The sequence below is a fragment of the Octopus bimaculoides genome, chromosome 3 (genome assembly GCF_001194135.2).
Source record: "Octopus bimaculoides isolate UCB-OBI-ISO-001 chromosome 3, ASM119413v2, whole genome shotgun sequence".
Lineage (NCBI taxonomy): Eukaryota > Metazoa > Mollusca > Cephalopoda > Octopoda > Octopodidae > Octopus > Octopus bimaculoides.
The window spans coordinates 30,076,840-30,097,513 of record NC_068983.1 but is presented as its reverse complement, the minus strand read 5'-3'; the positions used below and the strand labels follow the sequence as shown (position 1 = coordinate 30,097,513).

The 20,674-nt window shown below is 36.7% G+C and overlaps 2 protein-coding genes across 2 annotated transcripts in view; one reads left to right on the top strand and one right to left on the bottom strand.

The window, feature by feature from the left end:
• The window catches only part of LOC106867279 (60S ribosomal protein L4-A), a 15,869-nt gene extending 14,581 nt beyond the window's left edge, over positions 1-1,288 (top strand). Inside the window, exons 8-9 of the mRNA XM_014912115.2 lie at positions 600-759; positions 856-1,288. Coding sequence (XP_014767601.1) covers positions 600-759; positions 856-1,239 — 544 coding nt within the window. The 3' untranslated portion in view covers positions 1,240-1,288. The remainder of the gene's footprint in view (positions 1-599; positions 760-855) is intronic.
• A 568-nt stretch (positions 1,289-1,856) lies between these two features.
• Positions 1,857-20,674, bottom strand: part of LOC106867280 (thiamin pyrophosphokinase 1) — a 30,191-nt gene continuing 11,373 nt past the window's right edge. Inside the window, exons 2-7 of the mRNA XM_014912116.2 lie at positions 12,076-12,153; positions 8,320-8,456; positions 6,740-6,829; positions 5,547-5,702; positions 4,206-4,317; positions 1,857-2,027 (exon numbers count right to left, since the gene is read on the bottom strand). Of these exons, the coding sequence (XP_014767602.1) occupies positions 1,909-2,027; positions 4,206-4,317; positions 5,547-5,702; positions 6,740-6,829; positions 8,320-8,456; positions 12,076-12,153 (692 nt within the window). The 3' untranslated portion in view covers positions 1,857-1,908. The remainder of the gene's footprint in view (positions 2,028-4,205; positions 4,318-5,546; positions 5,703-6,739; positions 6,830-8,319; positions 8,457-12,075; positions 12,154-20,674) is intronic.

Sequence of the window (20,674 nt, the reverse complement as noted above, 5' to 3'; positions counted from 1 at the left end):
AAAAGATATAAGTTTGCCAGGTTTTTGTCTCTCTCACCAAGGTCATCAGCTGTCGGACGCCGACGAAGGGAAATAACCCTGAAATCCGGATACGTTCGTGCTGCAGATCGAGGTGAGAGGGATAACTTCCCTTGGCAAACAGGACACAGTCGTGTGTCGATAAGCCAGCTGGAGGAGATGTCCTCCTGGGGCTAAAAGCAACAGTAACATCCACCCCTAGGGTTCAGCCACACTTAAGTGGCAATATACTACACTATATACATATACATATATATATACATATACATATATATATACATATACATATATATACACACATATGGATTTGTTTAAATAAAAGGGTTGGGAACCACTGGTCTAGGATATCAAAATACTTAATCCACTGTCGCTGATGCATTATTTTTTTATTTGTCTCTACTGTTGACAATGATGAAATGTTGTGATATTCTGACTTTTACTTCAGGATGGTCCAACTTTCCGTTATCTGGCTGTTCAGTTGTCTATTCATATATACATAGTTTTGCTATAATCTTAGGTTTTCTCTTTAATGCTGTTTAAGTTTTTTGTCTTTACAGTTATTCATGATTTTGTTGTTACAGGGTGAGATTAAATAGATACAAATTGAAGAAAAATCCATTGAAGAATTTCCGAGTAATGGTCAAGTTGAACCCATATGCCGCTGCCATGAAGAGGAGTGCTATTCTTTCTCAGAAGATCCAAAAGATTAACAAAGAAAAATTGCTTGCTAAACGCAGAGGGGTAAGCATACCGTACTTTGAATACTTATTATATTTACTTTTGAATAAATATTGCTGACTTTTCTCTATATGATGTTACTATTGTTTTTCATTTCAGGTGGAAGGTACTGTTGGTTTCAGGAAAAGGCCTGTAAAGTTAAGAGCCACCAAGAAGGATGGTAAAATTATCAGGAAGGCGAAATCAGTAAAACAGCTTAGCAAACGTTCTACTAAGCCTTCGAAAAAAACTGATAGCAAGGCTGCAAAAAAGACTGACAGTAAGCCTGTGAAAAAGGCTGCACCTAAGCCTGTGAAAAAGGCTGCACCTAAGCCTGTGAAAAAGGCTGCACCTAAGCCTGTGAAAAAGGCTGCAGCTAAGCCTGTGAAAAAGGCTGCACCTAAGCCTGTGAAAAAAGCTGAAACTAAGCCTGTGAAAAAAGCTGAAGCTAAGCCTGTGAAAAAAGCTGAAACTAAGCCTGCAAAATCAGTTGCAGCTAAGTAAATAATGTCAATGTGCTGTTAAAATAAATGCTCCTTCACTTGATTGGAAACTTGCTTTGTCTTGTTTTATTAAATGGTGTTACATTTTCTATTGTGGTTTGGGGCAGGACCATGTTGTTGCATCTGAAATACGTACTCATGAGTTACATGCATGACTGCATTTGAGAAGTTTGCTTTCCAATCACATGGTTTTGAGTTCAGTCTTACTCTGTGGCACTTTGGGTGGGTGCTTGCAAATGAAGGGTGTGTCTGCCTCGAAGTAACTGCATCTGGACCGTGCAAGCATTGAGAAAAGGAGTAACGTTCATTGGTGCTGCAGCAAGGGTCTCTTTCATATCATTTGCTTTGTCTCTGTTGCCACTTAGAACCGAGTCAACCACTTTTATTTCAGTTTGTTAAAGACACCTGTCTTAATAGCTGAACTCTCATGTTTTCATGTGATTCAATTCCATTGAGCTGCTTGCCTTGTGAGTGAAATTTAGATAAACTGATCTGTCCAGAGCTGCTTAATTTTACCTATGACGTCCAAATAAGTAGTAATTGGCTTGTTTAGGGGTATCTGTCCCAGTAAAAATATGTAGCATAAATCTCAAGCAAAATGAATTGAAGGAGTTAACATTTAAGTGTATTACAATTAATTTATTTAAGTGACTGGGTGAAGTTTCTTGTTTCAGAATTTGAGATCCATGCACCAGAGTATGGGGCATTCTGTTTGCACTTCAACTAGATTTTCTTCTGCATATGTATTGCTTGTGCTTACCAGATGTCCAAATTCTAATGGTGCTTTATCTGCAAAATATATAAATGAAAGATCACGTAATTCCAGGTTTAGGCTAGAGTGTGAGTTTTAGTGCTTAGGTAGTTTATAACAAAGCAAGCAAAATAGTCGTACATTGTCATTTCATAACATCACATAAATAAGGGAGAGCTGGCTGTTTTTTGTATAATTGGTAAATTTTGATAAACAATATTAAAAATCTATGTTCGGATACAGATGATTCAGCTACCTATAAAATGCACTACCAAACTTGGTTTACCATAACCAAGCATCTTGATAAAACTCCATTCTTTTGGCTCTTCAGGATATTGTCCAAAGACTTGAGATGCTAGTATCAATGCACATAAAGTGATCTATACACCTTCAGTCAAAATTTGTTCAAGGCGGTTATACAGAAAACTGCTGACATGCCTGGAGTATCAAGGGCAGACAGACAGCAACTTAAAATGATACAACATATCTTGCCAGAAATGCTTAAAACTTCAGTTTGCTAAAAGCGGAATGTGTGTGGTGACAAAGCGTAGTGCTTAAGCAAATTCTATGGATGGATTTGTAGTGGCACTGGAAGACTTAAACAAGTGCACAGGCTAATGAAAATGTTTTGGACAAAGACTCAGAAGGCCAGTATCTGGCTTATATACTCCTGCCTGAACGGGATGCAGGTCTCTCACAGGATTACTTGTTTTCGTCAAATGAGTGGACTGGAGTAACGTGAAATGAGGTATTTTACTCAAGAACACCATACATCGCCCAGTTCAGGAATTAAAACCATGATAAGTGCAACACCTTAACCACTGAGCCATACACTTGGTGTCAACCCTAAAAAGTTATGGTGGTGGCAATGAGTAACTTTTCTTCCTATGAGCCTGTCTTCAGGCTGTCCCTAGTTATTCGATACAACCATGTTGCTTTAAAGTGATCCACATTAAAAGCTTCCATCAAAATTCCATGTTAATTTATGCTCCAAACACTAGCTTAATTTTCAAAATGAATCGAAACTGAGCCAGAGTATTTAGATCGATAGATAGACAATAACAAAAAGCGTTAAAGGGGAGAGAATTCTTCCACTCCTTTACTGTAGTGATAAAAAAATTTTCTTCGTTTGGAATGGTTTGAAAATTGTGTTAAGCAAAGGAACTCTGGCTTTGATCTAATGTTTGATACAACATTTGACGTTTTTGGCCTATACAGATCAGACTTCATGCATTATTGCTTTGTTGCACTGAATAACAAATGTCAAGTTTAATAACAGGAATCTTCCTACAGATTACATAAAGGATGTGGTGTGGTTACCAGCATCTGTTGAGGATAAAATGACAGGTGCAAATTCTAGCCAAGCTTTGTTTCAAGGTAGGAAGGGTTGAAGCTGACTCCTGTATTTAGAATTTCTATTGAAAAAAATGTTTAAAGAACTGAGTTTGTGCAAGAAAACCCTCCTCATTTCTTTGTTACTATGACATATTGATGTTTTTCAATGTCTTTCCCCCATAAACACATTTCATAGTCTTAGTCTATTGCTGGGATTTAAAGCAAGAAATTCAGACTGTATTTTAAACGCTCATTTTTTTTTTTTTTTTTTTTTTTTTTTCAAATTTCAACAAGTTTAAAAAGAAAATTTTTTGCTTTTGTGGTTGTATGAATTCTTATGTGTAAAACACAAAAACATGAAAAATTTTCTGAAAATTCTCAAAATAGAAAAGTTATATGGTGAGCTTAAAGCAGAATTCCACCATAAAAACCTTATTTAGAAGCATTATTAGTTGAAGTATTTCTTGTTTTAAGACTTCATCTAGCTTGGATCTGACATCACTATATGTAGAATGAGATGGCAAGGCTGTCTTTACAATTTGGGATCAATTTTCTATGATTCAGCAAAGATTATGTCTCAAGGTCGCTGGATTTCAGAGGTCCAAACTGTATTGAGTTTTTTTTTTTTTTGCCCACAAGGGGCTACACACAGAGGGGACAAACAAGGACAGACAAAGGGATTAAGTAACTGGTACTTATTTAATCAACCCTGAAAGGATGAAAGACAAGGTCGACCTCAGCGGAATTTGAACTCAGAACGTAGCGGCAGACGAAATACTGCTAAGCATTTCGCCCGGCAACGATTCTGCCATCTATTGAGTTTTTGGTCTGTCTGTTAGTATTTTTTGATCACATGAAGACTGGATTAAAACTAAACTTACTTAAATTCCATTTTAGACCTGTTGTTGTTATGTTGTTACACACATTACCAAGAGGAATCAGACCACAATGCGCCCCTCTGAATTCACTATCAACTTCAATGCTGTTATTTCCCTGCAATTTTAATTATACATGTCAAGATGTTAAAATTTAGAAGGGTTTGATAAAGACAGGTGTTAATAATAGCACAAAAACTCATCAGTGTCATTTTAGAAGTTGTTTTATATTGCTTTGCAATTCACTCTGTTGTACATTAACTCATTACCTACCAGTGATCTCATATGAGATCACTTAAAAATTACAAATTTCGTAATTATCTGTCAATATTTACACATATCTAACCTTTTTTGCTATATCTACTAGGTATATTTCTCTGATATTTAAATGAGGTTTGCTTATTTTTCACCCAATATCTCGCTTATTTCTATCTAAAATGTTATTTTGATCATTCCAGTTAATAGAATTATGGAAAGTAATGGGTTAAGCAAATGCCTTTTACTGTAGCTGCAAGCTAAACAAAGCTTTATGAATAAAATTAATAGGTAAAAACTGTCAGAAGCCCATCATATATTTATGTGTGCACTAGTGTTCGTCAATCATTTTTTGCCTAAGGACCCCTTTGATTCTTATTTTACTCTACTGGACCTTAATAAGAAAGTCCCATTATATTTTTATAATTAAATATCATTAGGAATTGTATAATAAAAATTGTTAAAATATTTTGTGTATTGTACAAGTATAACCAATTTATTGCAGATAAATTTTAACAGCAAAATCTAATATGGACCCCAACTGAGAACCACTGGAGCACATAATCAGTCCCCTGACAAACCTCCCTACAATCCATCTCTTCCCTCCACCCATGCTCACCAACTGCTACATTCCTCTTTTGTACCAACCTGCACATTATATGTCCCCATTGAATCTCTTCCCCACAGCATATTCTCCTAATACCACCTCCTTCTTCTACCTGTGCCTATTCATTACATCCCACCCTCCATCTACTATACTCCTTTCACTATCTCGTGAACTCACCCTCTCAAATCCTCAGACATGCAGTGAGACTGAACTTATAACCATGTAGTCAAAGCACACACACACACACACAATACCTGTCAGCAAAATTCTACCCACAGAACACTAGTCAGTGTGAAGCTACATTGGAAGATGCATGCACAAGGTGTCACAGAGATTGATCAGATCTGAAACTAAGTAATTGCAAAGCAGATTTTCTAATTCCACAACTATGATTTATTATCAAGTGGTTATTAAAACTTTGTAAAACCCAAATGGCCAGTTCATTTTAAGAAGCAGAACATAACATCATAAATATTAATACTTACTGTTTTCAAAAGGCATGTAAGATCTGAATTTGACATCACATATATGGGAACATATTTATCATATCCAAAGTTTCTGACTTTGTAGAGTGTGTTGAAATTAGCAAATTGCTGGTCAACTCTTCCTTGGAAACCGACTAGAACAACTATTCTCTCAACCTAAAGATAATAATAAAATATAACAAAATAAATGGAAGTGTTTCAAATGCATCCCAAGATTTATAAATCTAACCCAACATATAATGATTGTTAAACTACATCATGGCTAAAAATTGTATAAAATTCCTTCAATGTGTTACCAGCATCTGCTGAGGATAAGATGACTGGTGCAAACTTAATGTTTCAAAATAAGGAAGGGTTGAAGCTGACTTCTGTATTTAGAATTTCTATTGAAAAGAAAATGTTTAAAGAACTGAGTGTGTGCAAGAAATCCAGTAAATGATTATAGAAGAATGGATGGACAACAATTGATGAAATTGTATATCAACTAAGTGATCCTTTAGCATTCAAACTGGCCATAAAACATATTCTACCTGTTTTATGTTCAAACCAGCCAGATCCAGCCTCTCATACCTATATCATTCTAAAAAATAAACAGTCACATCATCAGAATCTCCAAGCTATGAGATAATGCATACCGTAAATCCTCGAGTATAATCCACACTTTTTACCCAAAATTTCTAGTGCATACTATATACGAGGTTAAAAATGAAAAATATTTTCTAAGTGATAAATATGTAAAGGCAATTTACTTAATATTTATTTTTCACTGACGTTATTACTGTTATTTCTTTATTTTCTGCAAACAAAGTGCACAAAAAAGCTAGACGTTTGCATTATGCTATATATACAATAATAATAATGGACGTTACCGTATATATGTTTACAAACCAAGGACGTTATATAGACCTCATTGACTCAAGTTAGAGAAGGGGCGCGTACTATACACAAGGTCTAGGTTTTTCAGAGGTACAGCCCCCTAAAAATCCCCTGCGTATTATACTCAAGGATTTACGGTAATTAATTTTTAAAAATGTGATTAAATAAGCATTACATCTGATACAGTAATCTGAATACTAAAGGGTTAAAACTTAATTGTAAACAGCATTCATGTTTTTGTAAAAGAAGCTGTTACAACTTCTAATCCCAATTAGTCACAACTGATTTATTAATTTTATCTGAATTCATCAACTTACCTCAACATGATTAATTTTCCCAAAAACAATTCTCAGACATTTTGTAAAATCAGTTTCATCTTGATCAGGTGTTTCAATAATTTCAACATTCTGAAAAGAAACATCTTCACTGATGTGAGTGGTTTGGATAGACATACCATAACTATTCAAAGTTAGGTTGGGCAAGGCTAGAAAGGCAATTACAAAGATGAATGAAGGGGAAAAAACAGGCTCATCATCAGAGACATTCACTGTGACGTTGAATGTGCCAGGGGGATATGTAGGTATTAGATATAGTGAATTTGCTTAGTTAATTAAAGTACAACAGTCACTGAGACGTTAAATGCATCAGAGATATGTAGATATTACACTAGTTAATTAGACAGTGCAATCCAACAGATGGTCCCTGAGGTGCTAAATATGTTAAAGATGTGCAAGTGTATTATACTAGTAAGTTACTTAATTAATTAGGTAGCGGATGAAGGTGTTATTTCTAATTCTCTAATGACTGACATATGTGTAGCATCATCAACAGTAAGATCAAGGTAGATGTACTGGAGAGATGCAAACGTCATAAACTGATGGACCAAATCTTGAAAGTAAGCAGAAAGAACTGAACCTTAACAAAATTAGTTTAACCCTTTTTTTTCATTTTTGTTACACCGTATGTTGAAAAACATTACCTTTCTTTCAATTAATTTTGAAAATAATAAGGAATTTACTAAAAGGACTTTGCCATTATAACTCTCATGCCTCAAACTTAACATGAAATTTCAATGGAAGGTTTTCCCTTTGATTACTTTAAAACAGGAAGATTGTACAATAGAACTAAAGGCAATCTCAAGCAGGCTGGTATCCAAAGGGGTCAAGATGGTTTGTTGAACAACAGATACTCCAGAAGTTCTCTGCTAAAAACAAAAGATTGTACTTTGCATTTGTTGATCTTGAAAAGGTTTTTGATACAGTCCCATTCTATGTAATACAAAGGTGCTGTAATTAAGGTCAGCATTGGCAGCAAATTCATTGGAGGATTTAGACAGAGGTTCTCTAAGGCTTTTATGCATTACAGTTCTTGGAGCAATGTCATAGGAGTTTTGGATTTGATGTCCTTCAGAATGCTTACATGCTGATGACCCAGTTCTCATCGCATACCCATTAAGCCACTACAGAGGTTGTGCAACAGTCAGATATAGGATGTTGGATTTAGAGACATTGCCAACTTTGACGACATGGATAGGGGTCAATTGTGAAAGTGGATGAGTGGCCGGTGTTTTGGGTGAATAGCTTTAAGATTGTTGGACAACTCATTGGTGGCGGCGGGGGGAGAGAACAAGAACAACAAGGAAAAGGAAGGAAGGGAGAACAATAGGAATTGGGAAAATGTGGGAGGAGGGGAGAAGAAGAAGAAGGGGAGGGTGCCAACGATTATGATGCCACTAATGACAATAAATACTACTACTACTACAGTTGCTATTAGCAATCAAATAAAAGCTACCAAATAACATGTAGGAATATTAAGCTAGGTGGCGCAAATGTAGTCTAAAATGTGTGTGTACTCATCAATTATATTACATAGAGAGAGAAGAGAGAAAGAAAATTACTTTCTGTCGATAATGTTCTTTTACTTCTGGACGGATGGAATCAAAGTCTCCTGTAATTAAATCTGGCAGGAAATCTTCTTTGGAGAGATGGTTGTATACTTCATTTGCTGCACCATCGACAAATACCTTCAATACAGCTGAAAAACAAAGAACAGAAATAATGATTTGTTTCATGTATATGGAGTTTTGATGCTGTGATGTTAATTAAGAATAGTCATTCTGTAACTGCTGACCGAAATTAGGTAATGGACAAAACAGGTGTGACTGTGTGGTTGCAAAACTTGCTCCCAACCATGTGCTTCTGAGTTCAGTTCTACTGCATGGCACCTTGCACTAGTGTCTTCTGCTATAGCACATGCCAACCAGAGCCTTGTAGGGTGGATTTGGTAAACAGAAACTGAAAGAAGCCTGTCAAGTGTGTACCACCATCATCATCATCAGGTAATGTCTCTTGTCTATGCTGACACGCATTGAGTGGATTGACCAGGGCTGGTAAGTTGAGGTGCTGCACCAGACTCCAGTCTGATTTGGCATGGTTTCTACAGATGGATGCCATTCCTAATATATATATATATATATATATAGGCACCCACTACACTCTCTGAGTGGTTGGCGTTAGGAAGGGCATCCAGCTGTAGAAACTCTGCCAAATCAGACTGGAGCCTGGTGTTGCCATCCGGTTTCACCAGTCCTCAGTCAAATCGTCCAACCCATGCTAGCATGGAAAGCGGACGTTAAACGATAATGATGATGATGATGATGATGATGATGATGATGATAGGCGTAGGAGTGACTGTGTGGTAAGTAGCTTGCTTATGAACCACATGGTTCCAGGTTCAGTTCCACTGCTTGGCACCTTGGGCAAGTGTCTTCTACTATAGCCTCGGGATTTGGTAGACGGAAACTGAAAGAAGCCCGTCATATATGTGAGTGTGTGTATGTGTCTGTGTTTGTCCCCCCAACATCGCTTGACAACCGATGCTGATGTGTTTACGTCCCCGTAACTTAGTGGATTAGCAAAAAAGACTCAGGCAGCTCTTCCATATAGTCCTAGTGGAACCAGCTATCATTACACCTTCCTGCTGAATTCTCAAGTGTGACCAACTGAGACTATGGATATTAGTTTCAAATTTTGGCACAAGGCCAGCAATTTCAAGGGAGGTGGTAAAGTTGATTACATCAACTCCAGTACTTAACTGGTTTTTATTTTATTGATTCCAAAAGGATGAAAGGCAAAGTCTACCTCAGCAGAAGATAGAAAAAAAATGTCACTTATCATTTTGTCTAGTGTGATAATGATTGTGCCAGCTTACCATCTTAAGTGTGATTATGGACATTATCCAACCATCTTGTTCTTGATCTAAACCAATGTCTCCTGCCAATTGGCTTGGCCTGAAGAATCTATCTTGTAATTCTTTCCTACAAAATTCTAACTACATGTCTGTAATACTGAACCTGTAACCTCTCCTTCACAGCATGACAACTGTTTCTAATAATTTCAAAGGGCCAGTAATTTTAAGCAGAGGGTCTTAGTTGATAACATTAACCCCAGTATTAGACTGGTACTTTATTTTATCAACCTTGAAGGGATGAAAGACAAAGTCAACTTCAGTATGATTTGAATTCAGAACATGAAGAGTTACAACAAATACTGCAAGGCATTCTGTTGTCCAATGCTTTGAAGGTTCTACCAATCCAGTATCACAATGGGGAAAGATGAGGACCATTACAAAGACAAATTATGAAAACCGTGAAGAATGAATGGGTAAAGGGCACAAAATATGATTAAAAAAACATACAATGAAATCATCATCATCATTTAATGTCTGTTTGTCCATTTTCCATGCTGGCACAAGTTAAACAGTCTGACTGGAACTGGTAAGCCAGAGAGCTACACTAGGCTCCAGTGTACTTTGGTATGGTTTCTACAGCTAGAAACTCTTCCTAATGCCAACCACTTTAGATAGTGCACTAAGAGTGTCTTCTGCATGTCACCAGCACAGGTGCCTTTTGTTTGTCACCAACACAAGTGCTTTTCACGTGTCACTGGCACAGGTGCCATGACCACGATTTCACTTAGCTTGATATGTCTTCTCAAACACAGCAAATTGCCCAGAAAAATGAGTCAGAGTAAGAGTAGGGGAGGAGGCAATCAGAAACCTTGACAAATTCTAGAATACTCTGGCTATCAAAGGCAAGTGTTGTTTCCCAGTTGGGGGTTCTCTGACAAATATAATGAAGAGGATCTGATGCAAAATGTTTGTATTTTCAGCTTTGACATTTTGTAAATACAAATGTCAATCTGTCAATAGATAACTCCCTACTCTTCTTATTTTCTTTGCTCTTTTCTTTATTTCTCAAGTCAATCCATGCCTTTAAAAAAAAATCATTCATAATATTTTATCTTTTATCTTTCATTTGTTTCAGTCACTGGACTGCAGGAAAGCTAGGGCAATACCTTGAGGGCTTTAACCAAACAAATCAACTCCAGAACTTACTTTTCTCAATCTGGTATTAATTCTATCAATATCTTTTGCTGAACCACTACATTATGGGGACATAAATCAACCAACACCAGATGCCAAGTGGTGAGAGACAAACATAAACACACACACATACACACACGGCATTGAGCTTAATGTAGTTTTGTGGCTCACAAGATCCTCTGAAGCTGTCCAACCCATGCCTGCATGGAAAATGGGACAACGACAACAATGATGATGATGATGCAATGAACTTCCACACAGTTTCTGCCTACCAAATTCACTCACAAGGCTTTGACTGGCCCAGAGTTATAGTAGAAGACATTTGCCCAAAATGCCATGCAATGAGACTGAACCAAAAACCACATGGCTGCAAAGCAAGCTTTATCCAGCAAATAAGAAATGGTTTCCTCATCCTGGATAAGAGACTACTCTACGACAGCTGGTAAGTTTCTTAGAAAGTACCCTTTCCTATATTTACTGAAGTCATAGAACTGCTTTGTCAGTAATACATAGTCTGGTTGTAATATGAGCTGATGACCCAGCAGTTGGTATTTTAATACTGCATTCACTAAGTTGTTTCGCATCTCTTCCCTCCCATCACAATCTGTTACCTCTTCACCAATACTAAATAAGTAAAAACTAAAAAGATTTTAAATAGAACATGGAATACGAAGAAACTTGTGATAGTCTGTCTCAGCAGTAATCGGTTTATAAGCAAGTTTGAGAATTTTAATATCGCTGTGTGGTGAGAGGAATATGTTTCAGGACCTTAGTTTTCATCTGAACAATGGGGGATGGAAGGAGAGAAAGAGAGAGAGAGAGAGAGAGAGAGAGAGAGAGAGAGAGAGAGAAACACATACACAGATGGAGAGACAGAGACAGACAGCTATCAGAGATAGAGAGAAGCAGAAAGAGACAGACAGGGAGCAAATGATTCAGAGTGTGAGAAATAGACAGAGAAAAGGAGAGACAGTGTGTAGTGTTGTTGCTTAGGCTGTAGACAAGTATATCGGAAAGAACTAAAATTTTAACCCTTTAGGCATTTAAACCAGCCATATTCTGCCCAAATATTTCATTAGTTTTGTGTTCAAACCAGCCAGATCCAGTCTCACATTCCTTACAATGTCATTCTGAAAATACAACAATTACATCATCGAAATTTCAAAGCTATGAGATAATACCTCATGATTAATTCAAAACAATGAATAAATAAGCTTTACATTTGACAGGATAATCTGAATGCTAAAGGGTTAAATAAAAGATAATTTACCTTTTTGCCATAAATATTTGAAGATTTTTATCATTGGTGTTATTGGTTGGTTAAGTAGAATCAGCACAATCTTCTCATCTGGAAATAAAAAGATTATAATTTCATCATCATCATCATCTTTTAATATCTGTCTTCCATGCATGCATGGGTAAGACAGATGGCAGGAGCCATCCAGGTAGAAGACTACTCCAGGCTATTGTGTCTGTTTTGGCAGGGTTTTTACAGCTGGATGCCCTTCAAATTCATGTTAGACAAAACAAATCAAGAAAAAATATTTATATATTTATGGCTGGATACCCTTCCTAATGCCAACCACTTAGCAGTGTGTGCTGAGTGCTTTTAACATAGCACTGGAATGAGTGCTTTTTGTGCTGCACCATCATACACATAAAATGAAGTTTAGTAGCCGAGTAGCCTAGTAATTGTTATTACAAGTTAGTTCTCAACTAGGTAACATTCATGTCCTTCTTGCAGGGTCTGTTGTTGCTGTAGTTGTTGTTGTTTCACCTCAGGCCAAGCTTGATCATCAAGGCGGCTCATAATCAAGAGCCTTCCACCTATGACCACCTTTCTTTTTCTTGCTATGTCCAAAGGACCCAAGTTCTTTGAATAACTTTGGATAAACTCCAGTGACATGGAGAGGGGAAACTAGCAAGCAAAGGGCAACTGCTAGTCTTTCCCCAAAAAATCTTTCCCCAAAGTTAACACATAGCATCCTACTGATTCTCAAATTTCTTTGTTTCTTCTTTCTCATGACGATGATGATGACGAGAATGAAGAATATCATGATGATGATGATGATAATGATGATGACAACGATAATGATGATGCTTATCCTGGTTTAGTACCATTTTAGTGATCCCAAAAGATGAAATGCAAAGTTTACCTTGGTAGAATTAAAACTCAGAGAGTAGATTCAAATACAATGAAACATTCTATCTAATTCTGCCAATTCACTGCCTTATTTAAAAATTGATATCTATTTACTTAAACAATGATATCTACATTTGTTATCTGATATATCTAATATCAACATGCTCTCCACCAGATATATATACGAACTATTGTTCAGCAGATAAGTTAAAAATGATAAAACGTGCTACTGAACATAGTAACTAAACAGCTGTGAAACAGAGAATATGAAGGACTTCAAAATATGTGCACACACACACACACACACATCAACTTCTTCATCATCTATTTCCTCCTTCTCATCATCATCATCATCATTTAACATCTGTTCCATGTGAATATGAGTTGGACAGTTTGACAGGATCCAACAAGCTACAGAGTTGCATCAGGCCCTGATCTTAGCTTTGGTATGGTTTCTACAGCCGGGTGCCCTTCCTAATGCCAGCCACTTCACAGTGTGAGCTTGTTGCTTTTTTTTCATGACACCAGCACTACTAGTAAGGTCACCAAGTAACTTCCAAGATAAAGAAAAGGAAAGTCACATACACACACACACACACACACACACACACACACACACACACACACACACACACACACACACACACACACACACACACACACACACTCACACTCAACTGAATGAAAATGTATTTGGAAGAGGGTGGTAGCTTTACATCAGGTGTTGACATTATGATTGAGGGATAAGCATGAGTGCCTTGTTATAGAAAAGATACATAGCTACCCTGCATTATAATTTCCTAGTGATTATTGTGTATGAAGTTGATTTTAAATATAAATATACATAAGGAGGAAGATATAAGAGAAGAAATAAAGGTCAACAAAGATATGTAAAGTAAATGGGTGAAGAGGTTATTCAGAAGGACTCATTTTGAAATATTTACCTGAACATTTAATAATGTACTTTTATTTATTTATCTTCTTTGATCTGATTAACAGTGTTGTTTAAACGTAAACAGGACTCTCACCAAGGAATTTAAATTAAAAAGCAAAAATAGAAAAATAAACCCTTCCAAAAGCTCAACCTTATTTAATGACACATGGTGTTAACTTAATACAAAGTTTTAAAAATTCATGTATTGAAATACATATTTTTCTCACTAAATTCATGGCTAAAATTAGCAGTGAGTAATCAGTTGTATAAAGCTGCAAAATTTTTTCTTCTAACTATATATACTAAAAAGAAACAAATAGAAAGAACTCTAATATAATTGTTGTTGTTGGCACTCCGTCACTTACGATGTCGAGGGTTCCAGTTGATCCGATCAACAGAACAGCCTGCTCGTGAAATTAACGTGCAAGTGGCTGAGCACTCCACAGACACGTGTACTCTTAACGTAGTTCTCGGGGATATTCAGTGTGACACAGTGTGACAAGGCTGATCCTTTGAATTACAGGCACAACAGAAACAGGAAGTAAGAGTGAGAGAAAGTTGTGGTGAAAGAGTACAGCAGGATTCGCCACCATCCCCTGCCGGAGTCTCGTGGGGCTTTAGGTGTTTTTGCTCAATAAACACTCACAACACCTGGTCTGGAAATCGAAATCGCGATCCTATGACCGCGAGTCCACTGCCCTAACCACTGGGCCATTGTGCCTCCACACTCTAATATAATAGAGCTTTAATATTTAACAATTTTATATTGGTATAAGAGGATATTTGTAAGTATAATGAAATATACAATCCATTGCATTTTTTGCAAAATATTGTATATTACAAATACAGAAATATATATATACAGGGTGTTCAGGCTAAATTAGATTATTTTTTTATGTCTCCTTTCTTCAGGAACAGCTTCATGTATTGGTGAACAGTCCAGCAGCATTGGAGAGCATAAAGATGAAAGTAGTAATTGAGAAAAAGTTAGCGTGGGAGTGGCTGTGTGGTAAGTTGCTTGCTTACCAACCACATGGTTCCAGGTTCAGTCCCACTGCGTGGCACCTTGGGCAAGTGTCTTCTACTATAGCCTCGGGCCGACCAAAGCCTTGTGAGTGGATTTGGTAGACGGAAACTGAAAGAAGCCCGTCATATGTGTGTGTGTGTGTATATATATGTGTGTGTGTGTGTGTGTGTCTGTGTTTGTCACCCCAACATCGCTTGACAACTGATGCTGGTGTGTTTACGTCCCCGTAACTTAGCAGTTCGGCAAAAAGAGACTGATAGAAGAAGTACTAGGCTTCCAAAGAATAAGTGCTGGGATCGATTTGCTTGACTAAAGGCGGTGCTCCAGCATGGCCACAGTCAAATGACTGAAACAAGTAAAAGAGTAAAAGAGAGAAGAGAGTAAAGAGAGAGATGTGGAGAACTGGAAGCCATCTGAATATTGGAAGAGAGTTACTTGTATCATGATGATTCATGCCAGATATCAAAATGCCAACATCATGACAACTGCTCAGTACTCTGTAAACATTGTAAAGGCTGTAAAACATGACATGACCATCAAGAAAACCAAGTTCCCTAAACTGTGATGGTCTTTGGGTGTGTTTCCAGTGAGGGTGACATCATGCTGCCTCAAATCCTTGAACAGGGCCAGCACGTAAAAGCATCCACTACACTCTCTGAGTGGTTGGCGTTAGGAAGGGCATCCAGCTGTAGAAACTTTGCCAAATCAGATTGGAGCCTGGTACAGCCATCTGGTTCACCAGTCCTCAGTCAAATCGTCCAACCCATGCTAGCATGGAAAGCGGCCGTTAAACAATGATGGTGATGATGATGATGATGATGTGAAGCTGCTGGAGACTTGTGGTCAAACCATGGTCAGGGAGGACTGCTGCTGCTGCTGCTGGAGGGCCATGTGTGGACAGCAGGATTTGGCTCTTTGCTGTACCTCCAGAAAGAGCCAGAAGTTATCAGAGAATATCTACGACTTTACTATCCTAAATTTCTGGCCTCTTAATTCCTTCAGTTGTAATCCCATGGATTACTATATGTGGGCTGCAGCTGAGAAAAACACCAACTGCTCTGCCTACAACACCAAGGCCGAGCTGGTGGCCAAGATCAAAGAGGTATACAAAGACCTTCCCATAGACACAACGAGGAACACATGCCAGGTTCCAGAGCTGTCTTGAGGCCATGGTAGAAGCAGAGGGCATCTGCTTTGAATAAACTGTTATCTTCCAGCCATCATCTAGTTCAGGGGTTTTCAAACTTTTTGACTTGCGGACCCCTTTATATTTCAGGCTTTACCTTAGGGACCCCCCTTATAAACGCTTATGAAATTTATACATAAATATTTGCTTAAAATAACATATATTTTTGCATTTATTTATTTAACAGTATTTAACAAATAAGTTTATTGTCAATTAAAAGATTTCGATTAAAAAACATATATAAAATCAAATTGCGGACCCCCTGTGGTCCGCGGACTACAGCTTGAAAACCCCTGATCTAGTTGATATTTTCTAATTTTTTAAAAATACTTTTATTTCTGGATGGGATATTATTTTCTTTTCTTTCTACGCAAACTGTCAAATTTAGTCTACCAGCCTTTCTTCATTCCTCCCTCTTTATCTTTTTTCCTTCTTTCATTTCCCTTTTGTCTTTTGTTCTTTCTCTTTTCCATTTCTTTCTTTCTTCACTTCTTTCTTTTTATTATCCTTTGTTTTCTATCTGTATCAAAATAAGTTGTCATTGCATAGATATGCCCAGACATTGAACATTGCTTCTGTCTGTCTTTCTCACTCTGTATCTTTCTTATATACATATATATATAAAGAGAGACAAAGAGAGGGGAAAGAATGAGAGAGACAGAGAGAGAGAGAGGGAGTCTAAAGACAATGCATTATTTATTCAACAACAACTCAACAATTGACTGATTAACAATTATGGTTGTCTTGATGACCAGTAAAGCAAACAATGTAATAACCTTATTTTATCTAGATTTGATAGCAATTATATAGTTATTTTTTGGTGTGGTAGGGGTGAGTATTCAGTATGTCTCACGAAATTGTAGATCTGCACCAGAAAGACCTGCAGTTGCCCACACATGCAAATCTCCCCATCTTTATGCTACAAATATTGTCCATGAGAAAGGCAAAGAGCTGACACAGCTTAGTACTTGCATCATGGTAGGTTTTTCTTTCGGAAAAGTGGTTTACAACCATTTTTTGCCTGTGGACCACTTTGGTGGACCCCCATAACCATTTGACTTTTTAAAAATAAAATCCTATTATGTTTTTATAATTAAATATTATTAGGAATCGTATTAGAAAATTTGTTAATATATTTCATGTATTGTAGAAGTATAGCCAATTTATTGCACATAGGCTTTAAAAAAACAATTTTATATGGGTCCCCAAGGGTCATATGGGACCCCCAGTTGAGAACCACTGTTTTAGAAAGAAAGAAAGAAAGAACGGAAGGAAGGAAGGAAGGAATTATAGGTTGATGAATAAGATAGGTAGATGTGTAAGTGATTGGTGGACTTAGATGGGTAGGTAAGTGGATACACATTAGATAGATATTAAAAAAAAAAAGTATAAACATATATACTAAAATGCTTAAAATATTAGTCATTGTGCAAATGCTCTTTCCTCACTGCATTAGTAATTTCTATTCAGAATTTTGATGCTTTGCAATAAATATATACACTTCTACTTGACTAGATTTTTCATGCAGGTAACATTACTGAGCAGTTATTCTCAATGTTTTGTTGTTGGTGTTATTTTTGGAGATGGTGAATGGGTAGATGGATGGATGGAAGTATGGATTTTAATATAAACAATATAAAATATAGTTATAAAATAATATTTATCAATATCTTTAACTAATTACGAGGAGGTGCTGAAAAGTTCTTGGCTTTATGGGTCTTACAAAAGACCTGGGTGGAGGTCCAACCTTCCAAGTTCTTTCAAAGGGCTTAGTAAAACTGAAGGACTGCTGCAATAAGTATGTGAATCAGAGAGAATATATTGAATAAAATCATAATTAACTGATCTCCTGTATTTTCTTTTACCTGAATCCAAGGACTTTTCAGCACTCCCTTGTAATATGAAAAAAATTTCTACAAAAAACTGGCTGTGTGAGCAAGAAGCTAGCTTCCCAAAAATGTAGTCTTGGGTTTAATCCCACTGTGAAGTACCTTGGATAAGTATCTTCTACTATTGCCCCAGGCTGGCCAAAACCTTATAAGTGGATTTGGTAGACAGAAAACTGAAAGAAACCAGTCATATAGATATATATATATGTAAGAACGACCGTGCGAACCCAAAAGGAGAAATGGTGACGAATGGAAAAACAGGGCTCCTTTCTTAAATGCGTCACACGGTCGAACACAAAATATATCACATGATATATATATGTTATACTTCGATAACATAGAGAATTCGTAAATGCCAGTAAGGAAGACGATAGAACACAACCGATAAAGATAAATAACAGTAATATTTATTGTAGCATTAAAATGTATGTCTGTGTGTGAGTGTGAATGCGACATAATGAAAACACAATAAAAGACAGGCCATCATGTAAAGAAAAGAGTGTGTGTAAGTGATACATGTATGTGGGTACAAGAGATACAGTATTGAATATGAGTCAGCAACACGTATAAGGATTTAAGGTACCAGTTCTTAGAGTACACAGTGGTAAGTGTCTGTATAAGAAGTTAAGGCGTGTGGGGCAGAGCGATCACTAGTTGTGATGTTGTGGCTTCTATGCTAAGCCGGGTTCTTGAGTACAGATGTTCTTCGCAGGCTGGGTTCTTGTCTATTATTTATTGTGGTGAAGATGAATCACACAAACAGAATCGAAGAGAAGTGCCGTGGTAGTTTGGTTAGCTTGTGTACATAGAAGTCATGTTGACGCTGTTGGGGACGCTGGTGGTAGTCGTAGAGTCGTGTTGACGTTGGTAGTCGTAGTTGTACGAAGATGTTGATGTTGTCACTGGAACTGCTGCTGCTCTGTGTGGTACACGGAACAGGTCTCTAAGAGATCTGAACCGTGACCATTTGGCGGGGATAATTTAGTCTATTTATAGCTGAAAGTAGGCTCCAGGAAAGCATTAGAAGAACACTATCACGTAACCTTATTAGGGGTTGTGATTGGTCAGTTTGTGTTCTGGCGGGAACGGTACGAGGCAGTTGCCTCTTCAAATAATAATTAGTCACGTGATGGATACAGTAGGCTGCTCTCTGCTACGCCCGAACTTGAATATATTTATAACAGTGTGGAAGATGGTTTGTTTGTATATAATGGCGATAGGTAGTTTCACTACATATATATATATATATATATATATATATAGATAAAACAATTCCAGCGTAGAAGGTGTTTATAAGCCATTTAAGAAACACACAAAAACCATTAGATTCACTTTAACATTTAAATTTAATTTGCCAAAATATTTTTGTCACTTTGAGACCGCAACCTGTTCACTGACAAAATTCCGTGCTGCATGGAATTTTGTCAGTGAACAGGTCACGATCTCAAAGCGACGAAAATATTTTGGCAAATTAAATTTAAATGTTGAAGTGAATCTAACGGTTTTTGTGTGTTTTTTAAATAGCTTATAAACACCTTCCACGCTGCAATTGTTTTCATTCCAGCACACGATCTCAGATCAGGTCACTTGCTATGCAAGTACATCTCCGTAATATATATATATATATATATACAAAAAGTTAGAGGATAAGAAAGTATAAATGTTCCTTCCAAAAGATTCAACATGCTTCTTGCCAAGGCGGCAAATTATGTATATATATATATATAGAAAGAGAGAAAGAGGAAGATAGAAAACTAACTTCCTTACATGTTGAAAAATAGATTTTCGAATAAACATCTACAAATTGTTGGGATCAAGCTTGATACCAAATGATTTTCTATTAAAGGAGATGGTTTAAGTTAAACTACACACGCTGTACATACAAATAATCATTTAAATTCATAGTCAAACAGAAAAAAAACCAAGGAAACATCAGCAAATAGTTCAAATAGTGAAATAAATTTAATGTTTTGAGGAAGAAAGGATCTTTAAAGCAGAACTCTTCATGAGAGAGAGATGAAATGTGTAGTGACTTTCATGCAGATGACATTTGGGCTTTCACCATTGTGTTTAGTCAAATGGAATTTTTAGTTCAATAAGCTAGTAATCATAGAGCCATTTTTGGCAAGTTTACCAAAAACACATGACCATTTGAGATTCACTATTATCATGATTTTATTTTGTCCAGTCAGAAACTAACAGGTAGTTGCACTAGTTTTTTTATGTATTATATTAACAAACAGAAACGAGTTTTGTTAACTTGGTACACTCATTTTACATCAGATGAGTCTGTCTTTCTACTTGTGATTTTCATTCTAGCAAACAACCATGTATAAGCTGTTACTTTGCTATCTTATTTCATTCTCTACCTGCTAGATGTCAACCTTGGCCTAGCCTCAACAGAAAAATTTCTATAAGTTTAAGTACACATACATTAGTCTGGCTGTTCTATTTACTGATGGCTATTTATGTGCATGCACATATTTAACTCCACAACACAAATTATTTCATTGACATGAAAATATGAAAATATCAACATATATTTTCCATACCAATTCTGATGCATTGCTCACCATAATTTATGCTGTCGGACATTTTGGAGTGCATCCGTCAAAACATATGTAGAAGAATTCAAGATATAAATGGTTTAACATCCCAAGAGTTCATCTTATTCAATTTTCCTATTTGAT